Raw genomic sequence first — 24,132 nt, 5'->3', positions numbered from 1 at the left:
TTTCTCTACATCTCTGGAACTATTCAGACGCCTATAGAAAACTCCCAACAAGGTGACCTCTCCTTTCCTATTTCTAACTTCAGCCCATACTACCTCAGTTGACGAGTCCCCAAACATCCTTTCTGCAACTGTAATACTGTCCTTGACCAACAATGCCACACCTCCCCCTCTTTTACCATCTTCTCTGTTCTTACTGAAACATCTAAATCCTGGAATCTGCAGCAACCATTCCTGTCCCTGCTCTAACCATGTCTCCGAAATGGCTACAACTTCGAAGTCCCAGCTACCAACCTATGCTGCAAGTTCACCCACCTTATTCCGGATGCTCCTGGCTTTGAAGTAGACACACTTCAAACCAACTTCTTGCTTGCCGGTGCCATCTTGTGTCCCTGAAACTTGATTTTGGACCTCCCTACATTCAAACTTTTTCTATACTTGAACTACAATTTTGGTACCCATCCCCTTGCTGGATTAGTTTGAACCCACCCCAATAGCCTGAGTGAATTCCAACCCCCCAGGATATTGGTACCCCTCTGGTTCAGATGAAGGCCATCCTGCTTGTAGAGGTCCCACATACCCCAGAAAGAGCCTCAATTATCCAAGAATCCTAAACTCTGATCCCTGCATGCAACATATGGAGAAGTCCTAATTGTTTTGATCAGTGTTCTGAAAGCTGAGTGTAAATGCACCAAGAATTTTCATTTCTTTACTTGAACATAAAATAAAGATGAACTTCCTGACTTGACTTTTTTTTAATGTAAAGTTTTTCTCATTACTTTTTAGTCATATTAATGAAGATAAAAGGAAAACTGAAGGTCAACGACAAATCTTTGATGTTGTTTATGAAGTAGATGGTTGTCCTGTAAGTACATAAGCTATTTTAATATAGCTACAAATGTATGCTTTTTGTTTTACTCAGATTTGGGATGTTATTGATCATGCCTCTAATTTTATAAAATTTCCTGCAATTTTCCTTCTGAAACCTGCTGTTTGACTCAGAGGTAGCTCATACAGTGGCTAGGTCTAACTGCATAGATCCAGTTATTGTGGGCAAAGTTTTTGATTTTGTAGCTACAATTGTCGGTTGGTGAGGTTAGATGGATGAACTGTAAAGTGTCACTGACAAATTTCATAAATTTAGTAATCCATTTCACAACTGCCAATACCTGGTGCCCCAATTTGCAAAAGTGACTTAAATTTGTGCCTTTTTCCTCTAATTTGTCAACTGGTGCTTGTGCGCAAAATGGTCACTTGATGCTTTATGCCCTAAAATGGTGAAAAGTACTTTTTAATGAATGTTTTTAAAGAAAATAATTCTGTTATGATATCAAGTATCTGCCCTTTATATAGGCCAACTTGTTGTCATCTCATCGCAGTCTTGTCCAGCGAGTTGAGACCATTGTGCTCGATGATGACTTGTGTGACCGAGGTGAACAGGTGACTCTATTCTTATTCAATGACTGCCTGGAGGTAGGAGTACTCATTTCTTTCATTCTGAGGAAGGGGTATAACTGACTCAGTTGAATTCTAGTGCAATAACCAAATGCAAACTGGGTTTATGTACATTATTTTGTAAAATAAATCTCTGTACATCCGAAAGGGTGTACACGTCTTGAAAGGTCACTAGCGAACTTTAAAACTCAAAATTTATGTACCTTGAATTTCATGTTATCTGCAGAAAGGGCCCCAATTATCCAAGAATCCAAAACTCTGATCACTGCATGCAACATATGAAAAATCCTAACTGTTTTAATCAGTGTTCTGAAAGCTGAGGCAATCATAGCTTTCTTCTGGAGTTTTAGTTTTAAAGATTCAGCAGATTGCCCAACATGACCAAATTCCCAATTGTTTTGCACTTGAAACCAATCTTGTATTTGACATCCACCAGTGGAAGGTCATGTAGAATGGAAGCCACAATTGTATAAAGATGTTGTCTGCCTTCTCTTCAGAACTACTTCCATAAAATATTAGACTGCAGTTGCTGCAGGCCCACAAGATGGTCAGAAATTAAATATTAGCTAACTGTCTGAAAATGTTGTTGATAAAATATGGAGCTGGAAAGGCACAGCAGTTCAGGCAGCAACAGAGGAGCAGGAAAGTCAATGTTTCGGGTGGGGTCCTGATGTGAAGGGTCCTTTCATCAGGATGCCACCTGAAATGTTGACCTTTCTGCTCCTCCTATGCTGCCTGATCTGTGCCTTTCCGTCTTCACATTTTATCGACTCTGACTTCCAGCATCTGCAGTCCTCCTTATCCCCAAGTGTCTGAAAATGTTGATCATTTCACATTTGATTCAGTTAATTTCCATGACTTGAATTCCAAAATCTACCATTGATGGTAAGGGTGTATTTGGGAAATTGTGCCAGCAGGTGCATGCATTAAGTTACATGTTTAAGTTTCTGCTAGGATTATGTGTGATCTCAAATTCAAAGTCTTCAAGAATCATTGCAGTCAGTGTAATAAAATGCAATAGTTTTTTTTCCTTCCTATTACATAATACAGTTTAAAGAATATAGCTGAAGATGGGTTTACTGCCCAGAATTGAGCCTTTCTGATAATGATAGCTATACCTCCATCTGAGAGTGATTTGATGTTAAAATTGGTAGAAATTGCTTCAATCATAATTGTTCTGATGCAGAAGAAGCCCATTCACCATTAGGTCTCTGAATAAGCATCATGATTTAATGTCATTATCCTGTCCTTTCCTTTGAACTCTGCATATTATTTCTGCTCAAATAATCATTTGATGCTTTACTGAATCCGTGGTTGAGTCTGTTTCCAGACAATGCACTGCAGACCTGACTTACTGTGTGAAAAATGCTTTTCTCGCATCGCATTTGCTACTTTGTAGATCACTTTAATCTGTGTCCTCTTCTTCTTGATCTTTTACAGGTGGGAACAGTTTCTCACAATCCCAGATCCCTCATCATTGTGAAAAGTTTGAATAAATTTCCTTTGCCGCCGCCTTTCCAAGGGAAATAGTCCCAACTTCCTCCAATATATTTTCAAACTGAAGTTTCTTGTTCCTGGAATTATTCTTGAAAACATCTTGCCCATTCCTTTGCAAAGCATTCTCGCGTTCTTTCTGAAGTATGGCACCCAGAATTGTATACAATACTTGAGCTGAATTTTACCTCCTGTCTCATACAGATTTGACATGAGCTTTCTGTTCTTGTCTTCTGTCTCTTCTCAGAAGACCTTGGATACGTTTGAATTATTAACACTTGCCACCTATCATGCACAGATACATCAACTCTTTGCTGCTACTACACTTTAGAGTAGTACCCCTATTCACTTGTACTTCTCCGCTTTGAACTTTTATCTGCCTATGCCAGCAACTTGTGGTTGTCCTGTTTTGCAATGTCCTTTTCATAGTTTCATAGTTTACAATGCTTCCATATTTTGAATCTGCAACATTGAAATTGTTCCCTTGGTCCAAGATCAAGGTTATGTAATATATGAATTTTGCTAACTAAATTCACTCCTCAGTTTTTGTCTCTCAAAGATTCTCCGCACTTGAGGTGGTCTGTGTTTGCTGAGCTTATCCTCGTGTGGTCCTTTTTGGTGTACACATTTGATTACTTATTGAATTACTTTTCTGTCGTCAAAAATTAAACTCTGTGAATTGAATCTTGAATCAACATGACGTTGCAGAAACATGAATGCTGGTGATTTTGGTCATTACTTGTTTGAAATTGTGGCTTTTTTTAATGGTTTGGCTGATTATTACTAGCATAAATGAGCAGAAAATGTACCAAAGTTTTTTAATTATAAATTTTTATGTATTGAAGCTTAGAATTATATAAACTCATGAACTGTTTTTGTTTCCCTAATGGTGAAGATTTTAATTGTATAAACGTGAACATTGCAATGTTTATCTTTCAAAATACTAATTATCTTTTGCAGCCATGAAATCTTACATGAAAACTTCCTTTGTCTTATGCACTTGATGTTGGCAAATTTTTTTTACAGATTGCAAGGAAGCGCCATAAAGTGATTAGTTCTTTCAAGAGTCCTCATGGTCAAACACGCCCTCCTGCCTCCCTGAAACACATTATGCTAATGCCTCTTTCCCAAATAAAGAGAGTATTGGATATTAAGGAGACTGATGGTTCGTACAGACATTAATTGGATTAAACATTTAAATGTATTTTATTTCTCCTTGCTACTCTGCACCTTGAGAGATTTCCATGTTGAAAAAGCTTTTTTGAAATTTTATAAATATTTTAAATAATTTGATGCATCCATTTTGCTTGTGGTATGCAAAGTGCAGTTATTATTTGTCGCATTTTCTTTTGTCATTGGTATTGGTGACGAGAAAGAGAGCAAGAATTACTATTTATTCCAAGTATTTAGACTCCTGTTCAGAGTCCTAGTTATATACTTTTTAATCTAACTCGTCCATGCTGACCAAATTTCTTAAACTAGTCCTGTTTGCCTACATTTGGCCCATCTCCCCTTAACGCTTGATTCATTGTCACAGCATTTAAAGAAACCCAAGTGCAATAACAAAAATGTTTCATCAATAGGAATATAAATTATACTAAAATAACACATGGCTATGTGTAGGACTGTCCCCTTTTCTTGTGAGGAATAATCAACATATTGTCAAAGACTCCTGACTTTCTGCTGCCAGAATTAACTGCTTCAGGACAATGTCACCCAGGACCTATAAAATGTAATAAACCTGCATCAATTGACAATACTAAGAGATTGAGAATTAGATTTGCATTTGGAAGCCTTTAAAATAAGTTTCATTTTATTGTTAAAAAATGCTACTGCATGAATTTAGGACAACTACCTATTCATATGTGTTCTCAATGTCTACAAATAATTTCATATTGATACCATTTGTGCATTATAACTGCTGACATTTATTTAAAGATAATCATTTGGGGAATATCTATTTACTTCCTGTCACTAGAAATATTCAGCATTCAATACAGCTGTGCAACACTATTGCACTGTGCATGCTCTCTTGTTCAAAGTTAGGCAACAGCACAATTAACAAGTTCCATTACAGTAATGCACTATTTTTTTGCTTGGTCGTTGTATGATGCCTTCCATTAACCTCACTTAAATGACCAGCTGTGTTAGTGGACGTTGTCAGGCACCTAGTAAGGATTAACACAGTCAAGTTTAATGTTGTCTTGGCACGCAACACATTGATGTAATACTAAATTCTTTTTGAAATACGGAGTTTCAACTTCCTAATTTTTACTGTTAATTTGACAAACCCAGATTAAGTTGCTTGAAAGTTACTACCACGAAGGAGGCAAGTCAATGAAAAATACATTTCTACTTGCTGAGATCTTGTTGTATACGTTTAGCTTTCTTTTTAAAATTCTTTACTTGTTCAAAGCCATATCAATAATGTTACTTTCAGAGGAAAATTAATTTCTAGAAGAGTGACATTTTTAGAAATCAATTGTGCAAAAGTACCATGTGCCTTAAGTAAAATTGGGGGAGGTGGCCTCAGATATGACATTCTAATGTGATCAACTGTCCAAATTAATTTGGCTCAGTCAAAAATAATTTGAAATTTGTCTTGTTGTATTTGGCCTTTGAATCGCCTTAAGTGTGTAAACTTTGAATTGCCCCGCTGTTTTGAGCTTCTGAATTTGAAACCTGTTCAAAAAGGCAATAGTCAGTTACTAAAGCTTCTGTCATCACCATTCCCAAATGAATGCAGTTTCCATGTATCCACTCATGAGGAAGGCAGCAATGCTGACTATCCAACCGTAGCAATGCTGACTATCCAACCGTAGCTTGCAAGATGTCAAGGCCCTTGCATCAAGGTGTCATTAACAACCTGGGGCTAATGTAGAATTATCTTTGTTTGGTTTGTGTCAAAATGAGTGAAGTCTTTCATCAAAAAGATCAATACAGGTAGACTAAGAGCACATAAGACATCAGTTAACAATAGTGAGCACTGATAACAGCAAATGTACCAGTCTCACTAGCATGGAGTGGGATTTGGCTAACTATTTGACTGAGTTGGGATAACATGAGCATTTTCAGGATAGCAATCTAACTAGTGAAGTGATAGATATTCAGTGTTGGAGTTGACAATTTTTACTTTATGATGTTTTTCCCCTCTAGTCTTTAACCTAACTGCTTTATCTAAGCAAAAGCAATGAAACACCCCTCTCTCTCTCTCTCTCTCTCTCTCTCTCTCTCTCTCTCTCTCTCTCTCTCTCTCTCTCACTCAAACTCCTTGAGACACTGGCACTCTACTATAAGCCTCACTCTGAAGTGCGAAGTTACCTACTTCTATAATGCTCACAGCTGAAACTTACTCCTTGTTCTTGACTTAATCTGCTCTTTGACTGCACCCTCCTTGAAATAAAACTGCTGCTTAGGACTAGCACCATCAGAATTTAAAACATAGGTTTTCATTTTAATGCCATTTACTTAATTAATATACAAATTTTAAAAAATATACTTTCTCGCCCAGCAGATGTGCTCACTTCCTACAGTTTTAAGAGGACTGAGTAACATATCAGGACATATTGATATGATTAAATTCTGTTGTTTTTGTTGTTGATGTCGTCATCGTCGTCCCAAGTGCCATAAGAGTTAAAGACACAAAGAAAACGGAGGTTGGGAATTTCCCAATTGGTGCAATTTTTCCATCCCTTGCTCATGGTATATCTGTAAATCCCAGCAGTTTTCTCTGCATGTGAGATCGGTGGCAGGTTTCCTGACTGGCAAAGCAGAGCATCCTGTTCCTGGGTTTGTTGGCTTTAATCTGTCCCAATGTGGGAGTGAATGGAGTATTGGATGTGGGGGGAGGGGGTGAAATGGGTTGGTGTCTGGGCTTTACAGATAAATGATGAACAAGTGAAGGCAAAATTGCACCTGTTGGCAATTTCCCAATTTTGTTTTGTTTTGTATTTAGCTCAATGATACAAAGCTTTTCAGTCGTCATGTTAACATTTCTTGCTATATTACAATATTAACTTACAATATTAAAAGTAATGAAGTGTTGCTTTCACTAATTGGGATGTAGTAAATCTGTTAAACTTTTTGATCTAATTTGCTCTCAATTGCAAGGTTTTTAAAATTTCAGTAGCTAATTCATGGGTAGCTCTAGCTTCATCAGTGGTTGTGATATTCTAAACAAAGCTGTCAGTGGTTGTATTACAGATTGCCGCAGTGCTTTTGCCTTGGTGGTACGACCTCCAACAGAACAATCAAACCTACTGTTTAGTTTCCAATTAATAGTGGAAGAACCTAAGAAGGATCATTGGTTAAGACTGCTTTGTCGACATGTGGCAAACACCATTTGCAAGGCAGATGCAGTAAGTCAAAAGTTTTTCATGGATGTCTTTGGACAGTGAGGACAAAGGAGTGGGGAACTAGCATGGTCAATTTTCTGATTGCTCAATAATTAGTAATTGAGAACTGCACATAAGATACATCTTTTGATACTTCAAATTTTGCCTATTGCACACAGCAATGGCTGTGACCTGACATGAACATTATAATGTGTTTGAATTTGGAAGCTCAGCATAATGAATTGGCACATTTTATTTTTCAGACAGCCATTCAGTTCAAACCATTTTTGTTGCATGTGATTAAGAAAGCGTACTCCTTTGTAAAAACGCTAAAGTGCATATGTCTTTTAGTTAATTCAATTAATTCAGTTTTTGTGCCGGGAGTGATTTTTAATTTTAATGTTATTTTAAATTTTGCTTTATTATGATTCTTTTAAAATGAAGTCAAATTTTTGTTTTGGTTTTAACCAGCATTATAGTTTGGTGCTGTGTTGCCGATCAATCCTTTTTTTTTAACATAGGCAGAACCTGAGGTGCCCCTTTTACTGTAATGCTTTGCTCTACAGTAGAGCTGCCTCCAAGTCTCTTGGTTTGTGCCTGCCTGCAAATGATTGCATGCTTGTCCATCCACTGCTTTCCAGCTCTTGGATTACCATGTTATTCTTTCCTTTCTTGTCTTTTTATGGTTGCCACATTTCTGAAATCTGGTACCTACAGCTGCTACTCATTAAATCTGATTCTAATTTGATCTTGAATGCACCTTGTAATTATAACCTTTCCAGAGGTTTCCTTGGTTCTCTGCTCTGGATTTATTTTTTGTCCCTGATGCTCCATGTTCCTTTTCTTTTCCCTCCCAAGATCTTCCAGGATGCTCATCTCTTAAAGCTTTTGATCACCTTTCCTAATTTCTTCTTTAGTCCAGCTTTTTTTTTCTTGCATCTTTGAAGCACTTTGTGGCTTTTTTTTTGACAATGCTGCATGACATGTAGTAATTTTGAAAGGATCCAATTCCACAAAACAACCATTCAGAAAAGATCAGTGAAGTGATTAAGGAACTATTAGCTGTTTTTACATTCTACTTTTCAATTTAGCTACTAACAGATTTTTACCTAAGTAATCTGCAGGAGGGCATGGGGACTGCAATGAGACACTTTTGTCATTGGGAATATTAAAAAATCTGTGATTTTGGGTCATTTTTGGGAAATCTTTGCAGAAAATATTCTGTTGCAGGCAATGTTTGGCCTTTTTTGTTAAGGTGCTACCCAGGAAACTTTTTAGTTTTCCAACCAGTTGAGCTGAAAATTGAAAACTATTTCCATGTCACAACAGACTATAAAATGTGATATAATTTTCCGACTGCACATAATACATTTCTTTGTCACTTAGTGGTACAATGTGCATATTATTTCTGTATGCAAAATTTAGTTTTCTTTTTGGCCACACATGGGCATCTTTAAAGAATTTCTGTTAAAAACAAAGAGGGAATCTGTTTTCATGGGACACTGCACCACCTTCCCAACCTGTGATCATAATGAAATGCTGAACAAGTTTATAAAGGGTTGAAGCCTTAATGGAGTAAGTGTTTGTTTGGTAGTGGTGCTTTTCTTCCTGTGCACATTCCTTCAGCGGCTCTACAAAAAAAACTTTATCGTACATAAGTGATTGTAATCAATCACTTGCCAGGGTTGGAGGTTTGAGCTGTAGGGAGAAGTCGAATAGCTGGAGCTGTTCTCCCTGGAGTATCGGAGGCTGAGGGGTGATCTTATAGAGGTTTGTAAAATCATGAGGGAATGCATAGTATAAATAGACCAAAGTCCTTTTCCCTGGGGTGGGGGTGTCCAGAACTAGAGGGCATCGGTTTAGGGTGAGAGGGGAAAGATATAAAGGAGACCTAAAGGGGAAATATTTTCAGAGAGTGGTACACTTATGGAATGAGCAGCCAGAGGAAGTGATGGAGGCTGGTACAATTGCAACATTTTAACAGCCATCTGGATGGGTATATGAATAGGAAGGACTTGGAGGGATGTGGGCCAAGTGCTGGCAGGTGGGACTAGATAGCCCAATCTAATCTATTTGGTATTGACGAGTTGGACCGAAGGGTCTGTTTCCGTGCTGTACATCTCTATGGCTCTGACTTGTGTTATTATCTACACATAATTATAGGCTTGTCGTAACCTAATGATTTTGTTCTCTTCTAGGAAAATATTATTTTTAACACTGACCCAGAGTGTCTCGAAGTCAACACAAAAGATGTGGATAGCACATTAAGCAGAGCATCAAGAGCATTTAAAAAAACCTCAAAGAAGGTATTTTTTTTAAATCAAGAATTAAAGAAACCCTTCAACAAATAAAAGCTGATTAAAAGTTGAAACCTGCCAATTAAAGGTGTGTTGAACTGAATTGGTATTCTCCAGAGGTACTTTCAGTTGGTATTAATTTAGGCCAATTCAGATGTGTTTAAACACGCTATCCATAAGGCGATGGTTTGAACTTTTTTAAAATGGTAGTGTTCATTAGTTGCTTAGGTAAAATATGTTCTTGCATATTTGTGTTAGCATGTTTTGCTGTTTTTATCACTCTCCTTCTATCTTTTTAAAATTGTTTTATTATCCACTATTTCCTATCCTCCATTTTACAAATAAAAAATACAAGAATAACTTGTTTCTATACTGTTTTGTGAACATATTAAACATTTGGAGAATGAAGGTTACTGTTATGTAGAATTAAGTTTGGAAACTTATTTTGAAGAATAATTATGCTCCATCTTCTTTCTACAAATCAAATTTAACATCCATATAATAATGGATAGTTGTTAACTGAGTTATAGGCATGACCAAAATGTTTAATTGGCTGCATGAGCTTTAGAGCTGAAAATGTGTTGCTGGAAAAGTGCAGCAGGTCAGGCAGCATCCAAGGAACAGGAGATTCAACGTTTCGGGCATAAGCCCTTCTTCAGGAATGAGGAAAGTGTGTCCAGCAGGCTAAGATAAAAGGTAGGGAGGAGGGACTTGGGGGAGGGGCGATGTAGATGTGATAGATGGAAGGAGGTCAAGGTGAGGGTGATAGGGCGGAGAGGTCAGGAAGAAGATTGCAGGTTAGGAAGGCGGTGCTGAGTTCGAGGGATTTGATTGAGACAAGGTGGGGAGGAGGGGAAATGAGGAAACTGGCGAAATCTGAGTTCATCCCTTGTGGTTGGAGGATTCCCAGGTGGAAGATGAGGCGCTCTTCCTCCAACCGTCGTGTTGCTATGGTCTGGCAATGGAGAAGTCCAAGGACCTTCCTAACCTGCAATCTTCTTCCTGACCTCTCCGCCCCCACCCCCACTCCGGCCTATCACCCTCACCGTGACCTCCTTCCACCTATCGCATCTCCATCGCCCCTCCCCCAAGTCCCTCCTCCCTACCTTTTATCTTGGCTTGCTGGACACACTTTCCTCATTCCTGAAGAAGGGCTTATGCCCGAAATGTCGAATCTCCTGTTCCTTGGATGCTGCCTGACCTGCTGTGCTTTTCCAGCAACACATTTTCAGCTTGATTTCCAGCATCTGCAAACCTCACTTTCTCCTGCATGAGCTTAGTCTTGGAATTGAGTTTTTGTCTTTTTGGGGGTGGCATGATGGCTCAGTGGTTAGCACTGCTGCTTTTCAACGCCAGGGACCAGGGTTCGATTCCTGCCCATTGCGACTGTCTGTCTGTGTGGAGCTTGCATGTTCTTCCCCACCGCTCTGTGGCTTTGTGCGGTTTCCTCCCACAGTCCAAAATGTGTAGGTTAGATGAATTGGCCATGCTAAATTGCCCATAATGTTCAGGGATATGTAGATTAGGTGCATGTAGTCAGGGGTAAACTATAGAGCAGGGGAATGGGTCTGGGTGGGTTATTCTTCGGAAGGTAGGTGTGGACTTGTTGGGCTGAAGGGCTTTTTCCACACAGTAGGGATTCTGATTCTGATTATATTTCTAGTCCTACATACCTAAGGGCATTACTGAAACTTGCACTACTTTGTTCCAAGATGAACTGTGTGTGATAATGTTTGTACTGTAGTTTTGAAATTGATTTGAATGATGTTAGAAGAAACACATTTGTGGTTGAATCAGAGCTTGAATTAGTATACACACGTGGGGAATACATGTAAGCATTGGTCAAATAAATTGTAACTTTTTATCCTATGCTGCTTGTTTTAACACAAGTCCAATTCTGGCCTCCCTTCTATTGGAAGGATGTTGTGAAACTTGAAAGGGTTCAGTAAAGATTTACAAGGATGTTGCCAGGGTTGGAGGTTGTGAGCTACAGGGAGAGGTTGACTAGGTTGGGGCTGTTTTCCTTGGAACGTTGAAGGCTGAGGGATGACCTTTAGAGGTTTATAAAATCGATGGCATGGACAGGATAAATAGACAAGTTTTTTCGCTGGGGTGAGGGAATCTGGAAGTAGCAGGCACGGATTAAGGGACAGGGACAAGTTTAAAAGAGACCCAAGTAGAAGTCTTTAACGCAGTGTGGTGTGTGTCTGGAATGAGCTGCCAGAGGAAGTGGTGGAGGTAGTACAATTACAACATTTCATATGCCCGTCCAGATGCCTTTTAATAGGAAGGGTTTAGAGGGATATGGGCCAAGCGCTGGCAAATGGGACTAGATTAGGTTCGTATATCTGGTTGGTGTGTTGGACTGAAGGGTCTGTTTCCGTGGTGTACATCTCCAACTCTATGACAAATTTTATCTTGATGTGCTTAAATTGTACAATTTTGCAGGTCTGGCTCAAACATAATTTGTTTAAATGTTTACATTGACTAAACAACTGTTTAAGTAAGCATCCTGGACTAAACTTTGACACTGTTGGTATCTCAACTGAACCAATCTTATGCATGATTTGGAGATGCCAGTGTTGGACTGGGGTGTACAAAGTTAAAAATCACACAACTGTTATAGTCCAACTGATTTAATTGGAAGCTCTAGTTTTTGAAGCGTTGCTCCTTCAGGTGCTTGTGGACAACACAATTGTAAATTGGACCAGAAGTCTGGTTCCATGCTGTACATCTCGAACTAAGTCTATTTCCTATGTTCTCAGACTAACTTAATGTATGCCGTTCAATTCTATTTTTTTTTTGCTGCTTCCCTCACCAACAGTGCCTAAATAGTCCTTTTTGTTTTTTTTGCCTTCATCTCAAACTCCAAATACAACCTTGTCTCCTTAACACTTTAGATTTCCTGCTGTACTTCGACACCAAATGATTGTCGATTCAAAATGACTTTCTCTGCTTTAGTATATATTATGATTTTAATGGTACAATAAAACCATTTTGTTTGTCCAGGTTACAAGAGCATTCTCATTTACTAAAACACCAAAGAGAGTTTTGCAACGAGCTCTGATGGTCCACAGTACCCCTGATACAAAGAGCCCAACAAGTAATGGAACTTACCTGGGTAGTCGATTGGCCAGCACATCTTCGTTAGTGGTAAGTACATGGCACATTTCTTATTCCTAAGAGAATGCCACTTGCTTTTCAAAGTTTTGTGTGTTGTGCATGCATAAATTTGAATTTCAGCATGTTCTTTCAAGCTGTTCAGCTTTTGCGTGGTAGTTATAGGCAATTACCTAAATTAAAGTAAACCGATTAAAATTATTTTCCAGTTGAACATTTTGGATTTTTTCCTATTAATCTGTAGGTTTTATTCCTAGTTTTTAAAAAAAAATCAAAAACAAATTGGAGACTATTAAAACTAACATTTCAGTTTAGCAAATGTATACAGAGCAGTTGGTTATTTTGTTTAACCTAATCGAAGAATTATTTTTGCTTGTTGCACTGGAACAGTGGAAATTGTTGTTAAAACATGCAATGTTTCACTGCAATTATTTTTTGGTCGGCGCAACATCGAGGGCCGGGGCCTGTACTGCGCTGTATTTTTCTGTGTTTTTCTATGTTCTAAATGCAATAAGAATGTTGATTTATGTATGATTTGGAGATGCCACTGGGGTCCACAAAGTTAAAAATCTCACAACACCAAGTTATAGTCCAACAGCTTTACTTGGAAGCACGCTAACTTTCGGAGCAATGCTCCTTCATCAGGTGATAGTGGAGGGCTCAATCGTAACACAGAATTTATAGCAAAAATTTAGTGTGATGCAACTGAAATTATACACTGGGAAAATTTATTCTGTTAAGCCTTTCATCTGTTGAAAGAAGTGAAACTATCACTGTATTCTATGTGTAAATTGCAAAACCTTTTTTAAAAGTTGCATTCTCGGGTTAGCTGTTAACAATGGTGATAGCTAGACAATATGTTGAAGGTGTTAGCCCCCTGTGTTCTCTGTCGATGCCATGATGTTTAGACTGATTCTAATCTTAAAAAGTGAGATTATGGAGTTTTACATGAATGTATGCAGTTTTTGAGCAAAGTACAATGTAACTCTGCAAGTACAAGTTCACCCCACAAAATGTGTGCATGTGGGTGTCTGTGTGTCTGTCTGTCTGGGGTGGGGGTGTTGTGTGTGTGTGTGTGTGAGTGCAGAGTGTCTTAAGTCTGTGAGGGGGTGTGCGTGGGAGTGTGTCTCTATAAGGGTGTATGTTGGTATCTGTGTGTACCTGTGTATGTGTGTGTAGTGCAATGGTGATCACCTGTAATGTGACATGAACCTAAGGTTCCAGTTGAGGCCACACTCAGACACACAACCCCCACCCCAGACACAGACACGCACGTGCGCGCCCACACATTCGACACACAGGCACACACACACTCCACACACACGCGCACGTGCGCGCACATATTTTTTGGGGTGAATTTGTACTTGCAGAGTTACATTGTACTTTGCTCAAAAACTGCATGAATTCATGTAAAACTCCGTAATCTCACTTTTTAAGATTAGAATCAGTCTAAACATCATGGCATCGACAGAGAACACAGGGGGCTAACACCTTCAACATATTGTCTAGCTATCACCATTGTTAACAGCTAATCCGAGAATGCAACTTAAAAAAAGGTTTTGTGATTTACACATGAAAGAAGTGAAACTATCACCGTATTGTAACAGATGAAATACTTAACAGACAATCAATTTTTCAATATACAATTTCAGTTACATCACACTGTAAATTTTTGCTATAAATTCTGTTACGATCGAGCCCTCCACTATCCCCTGATGAAGGAACGTTGCTCCGAAAGCTAGTGTGCTTCCAATTAAACTTGTTGGACTATAACCTGGTATTGTGATTTTCAACTTTTGATTTATGTAATTTATTAGAGCTATGGTTGCATTTCTGAAAATTGAGTCTTTAAGTAAATCATAAACTCTCATATATATATCAATGTTAGTGTTCCTTTAGACATTTCCCAAAAAAAATGCGAGTTGAAAATCTGTAACCAGTGAGTGCAGAACAGTGAATTCTCCTCAAAATTGCTTGCAGAATAAAAAATTCCAAACAACGCACATTGGTATATATGCTCCTGTACCCTTTAAATTAATCAGATGCCATCTAGTGGCAGAGTCATTGCACTGACCAACTTCTGCCATGAGTTGGTGCCCAAGCTCAGATCAGCAGCTGTAGAAGGCAATGGCTTCAATGACAAAATAAGAACAGAAATAAGGCCAAGGGACAGAACTCTGGGAGGCAGCCCTTGTGGGAGTGTATGCTACAACGTAAGGCCAAAAAAAACAAACATAATTTGAGGAAACAGGCCTTAAAATGATATCGATTTGGTCAACTTAAAGTGCACCTGCTGTTTGGTTCTTTAAAATTCAAAGGCAACAATGGATTCTAAGAAAGTGTTCTTGCTATAACTTACTATAAACCACATTTATTGCCTTGGTCTAAACATGGACAAAAGAACTGAATTACAAAAGTGAGCTGAGAATGATTGTCCTTGACATCAAGATGGCATGTCAACAAGGAGCTCCTCTCAAATCATTGGTGAGAATTGGTTGTCTTAAAAGAGGAAGATCAAGGGTGAAGAAGAGGAGCTATTAAAGAATGAGAGTTATATCCAATGCAAAGGAAAATGGTTGTGGGAGACCAACAGTGTTCCCTCTAATTTTCTTATAGGCTGCATGGGCTCAGAGACCCATCCATTGCAGAAACATCCAGAATCGGAAGTCAGTGCTATGATCAGTATGCCAATATCATGCTGTGCGCAGAACATTGGAGCAGCTACATATGCATGAAGCTTAGAGGAAATGTTAGGGACTGATTTTTGGTCTTTCAGACAATGCTGTAGGGATTCCTCCAGACTTTATCCTAGGCCTAACAATTTTAAATTGCTTCAGTAATGACCTTTCTTCCACCATAAGATTAGAACTTGGGAAGGTGAGGACTGCAGTCTTCAGTATCACTTGCCCTTTCTCTGATTTTGAAGCATTTGGTGCTGATATCCTGTAGATGTGTCGACAATAAAACAATTAAGTGACAACACTTGCGGTCCACTAGCGTCTGGCAGTGCCCATGTCAAACAAGAGAACCTAATTATCTCCCCTTGACATTCAATAGAGTTACTTTTGCTGAATTTCCCTAGGATCAACGTCCTGGAATTACCATTGGCCAAACCTAAACGGCACCATCATTCTAAATACTGTGGTTACAAAAGCTGGTTAGCAGTTAGGAATTTGGGAGGGAATAAAGTGCCTTGTTTTTCTTTTGGAGTTTGCCCACCAAAAGAGTATGAGGGAGTACTCTACTTTTGTGGATGAATGCAACTTTAACATGGTGCAATAAGCTTGACACCACTCATGTAAAACTTTCAATTGATTGGCAACCCAGCCCATCACAATAAACTTTAACTATCTCTATCACCTATGCACAGTGGCAGGATTGTACATCATTTAAACAAGATTTTAAACAACTTCAGAAAATCTCTCCGCTTCATTCAATAGCATCTTCCAAATCTAAGACTAGCACTTAGAATGATGGTTAGGGGTGACATTCAGGAAACCAGCACCTGAAAGTTGAAATACAGGCCTCGCCTGACAGCCACTAGGAGAAAACGGAAGGAATACTTCATCAAGTTATAGCTGAGACTTTGTAGTGATTGGTACAACTGACTGACTGGCTGCCTGACTTGCTAGGCAATTGAGGTTCAATCACATGACTAAAGTCTGGAGTCACATGTAGGTCAGACCAGGTGTGGGTAATAGATTTCCTTCCCTGAAGTACTAGCAAACTAGATGGGTTTTTGTAACAATCAATTATGGTTTCATGGTCATCAGTAAATTCTTAATTTAAGTTTTTTTTAAAATTGAATTCAAATCCCAACATTTGAACCTCGGTACCCAAAGCATTAGCTGAATTTCTGAATGAATAGTCTAGGCTGTCGTCTTCCCCCTTACATCAGTGAATTTCCCACTATCAACAAACTAGTGGTTATCATTGGCGAAAACTCAACTGGACTCATCACATCAACACAGGGACCACAAGAGCAGGTCAGAGACCAGAAATACTGCAGCAGATAACTCCCCAAAACCCTCTGTCTATCATCTACAAGACACTAGTTTAGAGTGTGATGGAATACTTCCCACTTGCCTAGATGAGCGCATCTGCAGGCTTGACACCATCCAGAACAAAGCAGCCAGCTTGATTAGCATGCATCCACTCCCTCCACCGCTGACACTCAGCAGCAGTGTGTACTATTTACAAGATGCACTGCAGAAATTCAATAAAGGTCCTCTGACAGCACCTTCCAAACCCACAACCACCTGCATCGAGAAGGAAACACCACCTGCAATTCCTTTCCAAGCTACTCACCATCTGACTTGAAATATATCACCTTCACTGTTGCTGGGTTAAAATTCAGGAATTCTTTCCCTCATGGCATTGTGGGTCAACCCACAGCAGGTAGACTGCAGCAGTTCAAGCAGGCAGCTCAGAACCACGTTCTCGAGGGCAAGTATGGATAGGCAATAAATGTTCACCAGCCATGGCAAGATTTGAAAACAACAGGTTGTTTTGCTGGGTGATTTTAACTTTCTATATGTTAACTGGGACTCCCTGAGCACCAGGGGCTTGGACAGGGATAACTTGTTCAGTGTGCCCTGGAGGGTTTCTTGAATCAATACATAAATAATCCAACTAGGGGAGGGGCTGTATTAGGCCTGGTATTGGCAAATGATCCTGACCAAGTGATTGAAATTTCACTGGGAGGACATTTCAGGGACAGTGACTGTTGTGGGGGAAATCACCAGCCTCTTAGTCAGAGTTGGGGTTCAATGACAGAGTTTATTGTACAAGGAAATACCGGAGCTCCGGGGAGAGAAAGACACCAACAGCACAGTGGTCAGCTGTGATTCTTCTCTCAACCTGGAGTACATGTCAAGATACTTTTATACATTTTGTAATATCATCAGTCAGTGATGAGGTTATTGTCTTTGTAACATAGTTTTAGTGCGGTCAATGTTTACAATAAACAAACTATCAACGATTCTGCAATGTCAGTTTCAATGTCTGCGCAGAAGTCCATTACTGTAGCAATAGGTGCTAATCACTCTCTTTCTGAGAAGGACATTTACTGCAGCCCTGGCTATTAGCACTTTGAGTCCGTATCAAACAGATAGCATTTCTATCAAAAGTGTTGGCTGGACCCAGACACTTCAGCAGGCAGTATACGCTACTCGTGTATTCTTTCCCCCAACTGCCTTAAACTAATTGACTAGGTTGTGAGTGCATTGTATTGACATCTTGGTGGCCCCAGGCAGTATCTGTGTTTGCTTTTCTCTCTCTCCATATTGTGGTCTGGTGATCCATCTTGTGTGTCAAATGGCAAACTTATGGCTCAGCAGCCATCTTGTGTGTCCATCAACCTGTCCCGTGCCATGTCCCACTTCATTCCCCCCCTTTTGTGGTCAAGGAGGCAACTTTGGAGATCTCCTGCAGACCACCCAATTTACATGTAGCGGTAGGTAATCTCGAGGAGCTCTTCCTTCCAAGGGGTATCACGGAGTGCCAATTTTGTTAAAGGCTCTTTCATGGTGACACTCGCTGCTAGCACCGTTCTTGTCAGTAGTGTCTTACACCAATGCTTTAAACACCCAAGGCTCACACAGAATACTAGCATGACTGCAATAAGGAGAACTAACCTGTGTGCCAAATAGGATCCTCAAGGTTTACCTATCAACCAATTTAACTAGCTGTCTGTTATTGTGGCTCCCTGTCAGAAGTTATCTAGCTGGTCTCTGATATTTCTGGTGATGATGGCTTCTGTAATGTTATAAGAGCCATCAATAACATGGGCAATACAATTGTCACCAATAATTTGTACAAACTTGCCCTTGCTGTGTTAATTGGTAATCCACTGCGTAACGTGTCTGCTGTGTGTAGAGTCTGAGTTCAGCCAACTCTGTATTACTTGTTTCCAGAGCTTTTGAGGTATTATTGCCTAAGATAGTCAAGTCACATATGAAGTAATTTCTGTTTTTAGTGCTAACTACCCCTGCTGTGCACCCCCCACCCCCCAAAATAGAGATCCCACAAATCCATATCCCAATGATGGCCCGAAGTGGTGAGGATCTGCCAGTCAGCACAGAACTCCTGGCTGATGGAGTGGGTCACTATCCTTCTCTGGACATGTCCCCTGTTTGGGCATAGTACACTAGGTTTGGGGTGTCTGTTGCACAAGTCCCCTTAAATAGGAAAAACAAATTCCTTCACCACTCTGTAACATACATTGTCCTGTCCTTCTGTTTGTCTGTCCATCCAGACTGATTCCCCGGGTTTTCCCCCCAGCTGATAAGTATCAAAAGGGTACGTCCATGTGGCAGAGCTCACATGGGTGCCATTGCACTGACCACATATGAATTGTCTGCCTGTGGTCACTTTCAAGCATGCCTACTCGCTGCAGGGTGCAGGTAAACTGTCCCCTCATGACTGTACAGTGCTGAGAAGTGCATTATCTGACCACATGAGTCATTTTTGGGAGCCAGGGCATAAATGCATCCCCATCCCTGTCCTGTGAAGCAGTGGGTAATTATCAAGTTTTAAATGGATTTTTCCTTTCCTTTGGCTGAGTAACCTGGCTCCATGGGCCTGGTTGTCCTGCTCAGCTACACACACCTTCCCTAGAGTCTCCGTTTGAATTTTTCAATCTGCCCCTTACACGGTGCTCCCGACGTGTCTACTGTATACAGGTCACGAGGGGTCCACACTGGAGTGGCCACAAATGGGGATTCTATTTATAGCACCGGTGGGTATCAGACAGGTCGCTTCCCAAACTTAGGTGGGTTTTGTAGAAGAGATTATCTTCAAATCCTGACATGGTCCCAACAGTCATGACACCTAAACACAAAAATAACTTTATTTAACTGCAAAAAATGTATCAGTCAAAAACTTTTGTTTTCATCAGGAGGTGCAGTCATGCTTCTGTGTGGTTTGTTCTGTTGTGTTTTACTGGCTTGTCTGCTGTCCCTGCCTGCACCTGAGGAATGGTTAATGCCATTAGTTTAGTCATAGGTATCTTTTAAATGGTTTTAGTTGGGTCCAGTGCTTCCATGTGCCTTTTCCTTTAATATCTGTGCAGGCACAGATGCCCCCATTAATTACCATGTCACATGGCCCATTCCATTTTGGGGTGAAGCCTGGCTTGTTGGGCAGTGTTCGCACCAGGCCACAGCTTCCTGTTGCTGGGACCTCAGGGAAGATTTCAAGTTCCCCTACCTTGTCCTTTTTGTCCTGTTTATCAGTTACAGATTTATGCATCCTTTTCAATTGGGCATTTAATTCGAACACATACCACTGAATTTTGTCTTTTAGTGGACCCACATTGGTGCTACTTGTGATTATCGTCTCTGGTAACTACATTGCTCACCCAGTCATTAATTCGTATGTTAGTCCAGTTGTCCAATTCGTGATGATTCTTAATCTCGTGAGTATGGCTGGTAATACTTCAGCCCATATTTTGCCTGATGTTTGCATTGCCTTGGCTAAAGTATTTTCTGAGCGTTCTGTTCATTCTACCATCCCTAAGCTCTAGGGGTGATGGGGAATGTGAAATTTTTGTCTAATGCCGAGTAATTGGCAGACAGTCTTCATGACTTTGCCTGTAAAATGTGTCCCTTGGTTGAAATCATCTGGTAGGATACACCACCACCCCACCCCCTGCTCCCCCCAATCTAGGGATTACCACCTCTGCTAATATTCTGGCCACAGTGGTTGTAGTGCAGCTTTTGGTCAGAAATCCCTCTAGCCATTGGGTGAATTGGTCAGTGATGACCAAGCAGTATGTTTACCCATGGGAGGGTGGTACTGGCACTGCAAAATCTATCTGCAGATGTTTCCAGGGTGCCCTAGGTCTGGGCTGGTGTCCCATCCTAACTTTTATGGGTCTCCCTGGGTTATGTTGTGCACAAACCATGCATCTGTGGCAGTACTTGGCCACGTTTCTTCCCATTCCCTTTCGCCACCACACTCTCCTTCGGCTTGCTATTATGGCCTTTATAGCTGTATAGGAGAGCCTGTGGTGCAGTTCAAGCAGTGTGTTCTGTATATACGCTGGTGCTACCACCTTTGTCTGCTTGCCTCTAGACACCACCCACCCCTTTGAATGCCCCCTGCAGTTTCCATTTCTCTCTCTCCCTGCGGGCTGTCCTCCTGTAGTTGCTGAATTTGGACAGTGTCTTTTGCTAATTTAATAGTGGCTATTGCAGCCTCGTCAATGGCTTCTTGTTCAGAAAGCCCAAGAAGTGCTCGGTCTGTTGCCTGGTTTCCTTTGAATTTAGCCAACTTGGGCTCTCTCTCTCTTTTGCTGACTCCTTTTTGCTGGGCTTTTACTTTTATTACTGCAGCCTCTTTTGGATGTTCACTGGCATGAATTCTTAATTAATTGGTGTCTGATAGGGGAGTGGTGAACCCTCTTCTATCCCATGCTACCATGTAGTCATGGAATCCACTGAAAGCATGTTGACTGTGTATATATATTCACGATTTTTTGCTAGTTCCATTGTTTTGGCAAGTGCTACCTGGTGTGGACTGACTTCCTTCAATCCTTCCGGAAATAACTGTGTGTTTCTAACTTATCATTTAACACAGCCCATCCTGTTTGGGGTGACCCTGCTACATATTTTTTGTGATCTGTCCACAGAGGGTCTCCTCGGCTGTGTCTGGGGGTGGTGGGTATCTTTTATTCTCTTCCATCCCCCCCACTCCCAGCTTCATCCTCCATTTGTATCCCCACAGTTAGGTGGTTCCCCTGTGCCTATAATTCCCTCAGCTGGATTTTCTCCCATATCCCTAACTATTCGAATTTATTCTGAGACTCTGGGTGTAGCAGGATAGATCAGAACCTGGTGAGCCTGTAGCTCCCATCAGGCTTTATTACTGGCCATGTCGGGGAATTAGTTGAAATTGTGTTTTTTTTTCAGGATTCCCTGTTTCACTAGTCCTTGCACTATCTCCACAACTGCTTTTTCTGCTTTGGGTTTTATTTGGGTATTGCCAGTGGGGCTTATGCTCTGGTCTGGGCACCCTTTTATTGGGTTTGTTAACTAGACCTGTTTCTGCCCATGCTCTGGGACAGAGGCAGAAATGGTTCCAAATCCCCCCCCCATTTTTGAGGTTCCAGTCCCTACTGGTGACTGTAGCCACTTTAATAGCTTTGTAGGTTTCCCAGTCTCTGTCTGTCGACTGTCCTGTCTGGGCCAAATCAATTTCCCTTTCGCACAATCGATTGGAATGTTATTCTCTGAGATCATTGCCCATTATGGTGCTCTCGTTATTTTGGCATAGAATTTCATGGGGATATATATTTTTTCTCTACAAGGGTAGTTTTGCTTAGGTAGCTGGTGTTTTATACCCTCCTACTCCAGTTAAGTGAATTATTTTGTGTGGGGTAAGGGTAAGTTTGATGGGGCCGCTCTTGTGTCTACTAGCACTTCACATTTCCTCCCTCCTATTACTACGGGCACATAAATTCTCCTCTCTCTCTTACCCTCATGAATGGAAAGAACAGATTGTCAGCTCCGCTGACCTCAGGATCCCCGTGGTTCCGCAGTGTTCCGGGTGGTGTTTTGGGATACCTCATGCTTTTCCCAGCACACTGCTTCTATGTGTTCTATTCTGTTGCAGTGGCTGCAATATTTTACATTGTTCCCTGCTCGTGGGGCCCTACATTCTCTTGCAAAGTGTCCCTATTGACCACAGTTGTGGCAGGAAACTTTTATTCTACTCTCTCCTCCATTCCGATAGGCTGCTTTGTCAGGTCTTACCTTTATTGCAGGAGCTTCTGCAGGAGGGTCTATCAATGTCTCAAATGTTGAGAGTTTTTTGAGCAAGTGATAAAAATGATTGAGGGCAAAATAGTGGATGTTGTCTATATGGATTTTAGCAAGGCCTTTGTCAAGATCCATCATGGCAGATTGATGCAGAAGGTGAAATTGCATGGGGTCTGCAGTGAACTCGTAAAATGGATACAAGTACATAAAAGGCAGAGTCTCAGTGAAAGGGTGTTTTGCTGACTGGAAGATCTGTAATCAGTGCTGTTCTGCAGAGATCAATGCTGGGACCCTGTTGATTGTAATATAAATGATTTTTGAAGAGAATGTAGATGATCTGATTAGTAAATTTGAAAATGACCCAAAAGGCCAGAGATTACAGCAGGATAGACAAGCTAGAAACTTGGGTGGAGAAATTACAGATGGAATTTAATTCAAAAAGATGTAATGTGATGGACTTTGTAAGATTTAAAGCAGGAGGGGAGTATACATTTAGATGGCAGAATCCTTGGGAGCATTAACATACAGGCCCATAGTTCCCTGAAAGTGGTAACACCAGTGAATGAGATGGTCACGAGCTGTGTGACACGCTTGCCTTCATCAGTCAGGGCATAGTGTTTTATTTAAATAATAATAATTGACAAGACATCTAACTGTGTAGAAGTTTATAGATGGGCCTTATTTGGAATACTGTGTATAGTTCTGGTTGTTCTACTATAAGGAGGACGTGGGGGCTTTGGAAAGGGCACAGAAGTGGCTTACCAAGATATTGCCTTTTGAGGGTATTAGCTCTGAGGAGAGATGGGAAAAACTCAGTTTGTTGGAGGCTAAGAGGTGACCTGACCGAGGTTTACAAAATTGAAGGGCATAGAATGAGGGAGTCAGCCAGCCCCTCTTTCAACTCACTCCAACAAACACCACCACCAGAGTAGAAATGTCAATTACTAGGACATAAATTTAAGGTATAGGAGTCAATTTGATGAAGATGAGAGACAGACTAGAATATGCTGCTATAGGAGGTGTAGAAGTAGATACAATAGCAACATTTAAGAGGCATCTTGACAGATACATTAATAGGCTGGGAATAGAGGGATAAGGACTGTGGAGGCAAAAGGCTCTTAGTTTAGACAAGGCATCATGTGTTTGTGCAGGTCTGTTCCTGTGCTGTACTGTTCTTTGTTCCCTTATGCCTTATGTTCAAAATGAATGTAACACAGTCTATTTAGCTGTGTCTAAATAGCCAGAGGTGAATTTCTGACATCTGGGGTTTGGTAGATTCATTCTATACTGTTTGTGGTAGAAACATAGAAAATAGGAACATGAGTGATCTATTTGGCCCTTTTTCTTTCAGCCTGTTCTGCCATTGACTATGATCATGGCTGATCGTCTAACTCAGTACCCTGTTCCACTTTCTTCCCAAACCCATTGACGCCTAAGAATTACATCTAACTCCTTGAAAACATTCAACATTTTGGCCTCAACTCCTTTCTATGGTAGAGAATTCCATAGGCTCACCATTCTCTGGGTGAAGAAATTTCTCCACTCCTCCATCCTAGTCTGAATCCCTCAGTGCATATGTTGTTTGCTCCTGGCAAGAACCTGCATGAAAAATCCTTTATTGCATTTGGAGTCTGTATGTGGCAGTTACGTATCATTTTAGATGATAAGGAAATC

The 24,132-nt window shown here is 40.5% G+C and overlaps 1 protein-coding gene across 3 annotated transcripts in view; it reads left to right on the top strand.

Moving 5' to 3' along the window:
• The window catches only part of ect2 (epithelial cell transforming 2), an 85,122-nt gene that overhangs the window by 58,999 nt on the left and 1,991 nt on the right, over positions 1-24,132 (top strand). For 2 of the 3 annotated variants that reach the window (XM_060834156.1, XM_060834155.1), the window contains 6 exons: positions 784-862; positions 1,351-1,470; positions 3,973-4,111; positions 7,150-7,304; positions 9,479-9,586; positions 12,587-12,730. In XM_060834156.1, coding sequence (XP_060690139.1) covers positions 784-862; positions 1,351-1,470; positions 3,973-4,111; positions 7,150-7,304; positions 9,479-9,586; positions 12,587-12,730 — 745 coding nt within the window. Of the gene's footprint in view, positions 1-783; positions 863-1,350; positions 1,471-3,972; positions 4,112-7,135; positions 7,305-9,478; positions 9,587-12,586; positions 12,731-24,132 lie in introns of those variants that run through there. The other variant, XM_060834157.1, reaches the window with a different exon arrangement.

This window comes from Hemiscyllium ocellatum, chromosome 13 (genome assembly GCF_020745735.1).
Source record: "Hemiscyllium ocellatum isolate sHemOce1 chromosome 13, sHemOce1.pat.X.cur, whole genome shotgun sequence".
Taxonomy (NCBI): domain Eukaryota; kingdom Metazoa; phylum Chordata; class Chondrichthyes; order Orectolobiformes; family Hemiscylliidae; genus Hemiscyllium; species Hemiscyllium ocellatum.
This window is presented reverse-complemented; position numbering and strand designations above follow the sequence as displayed.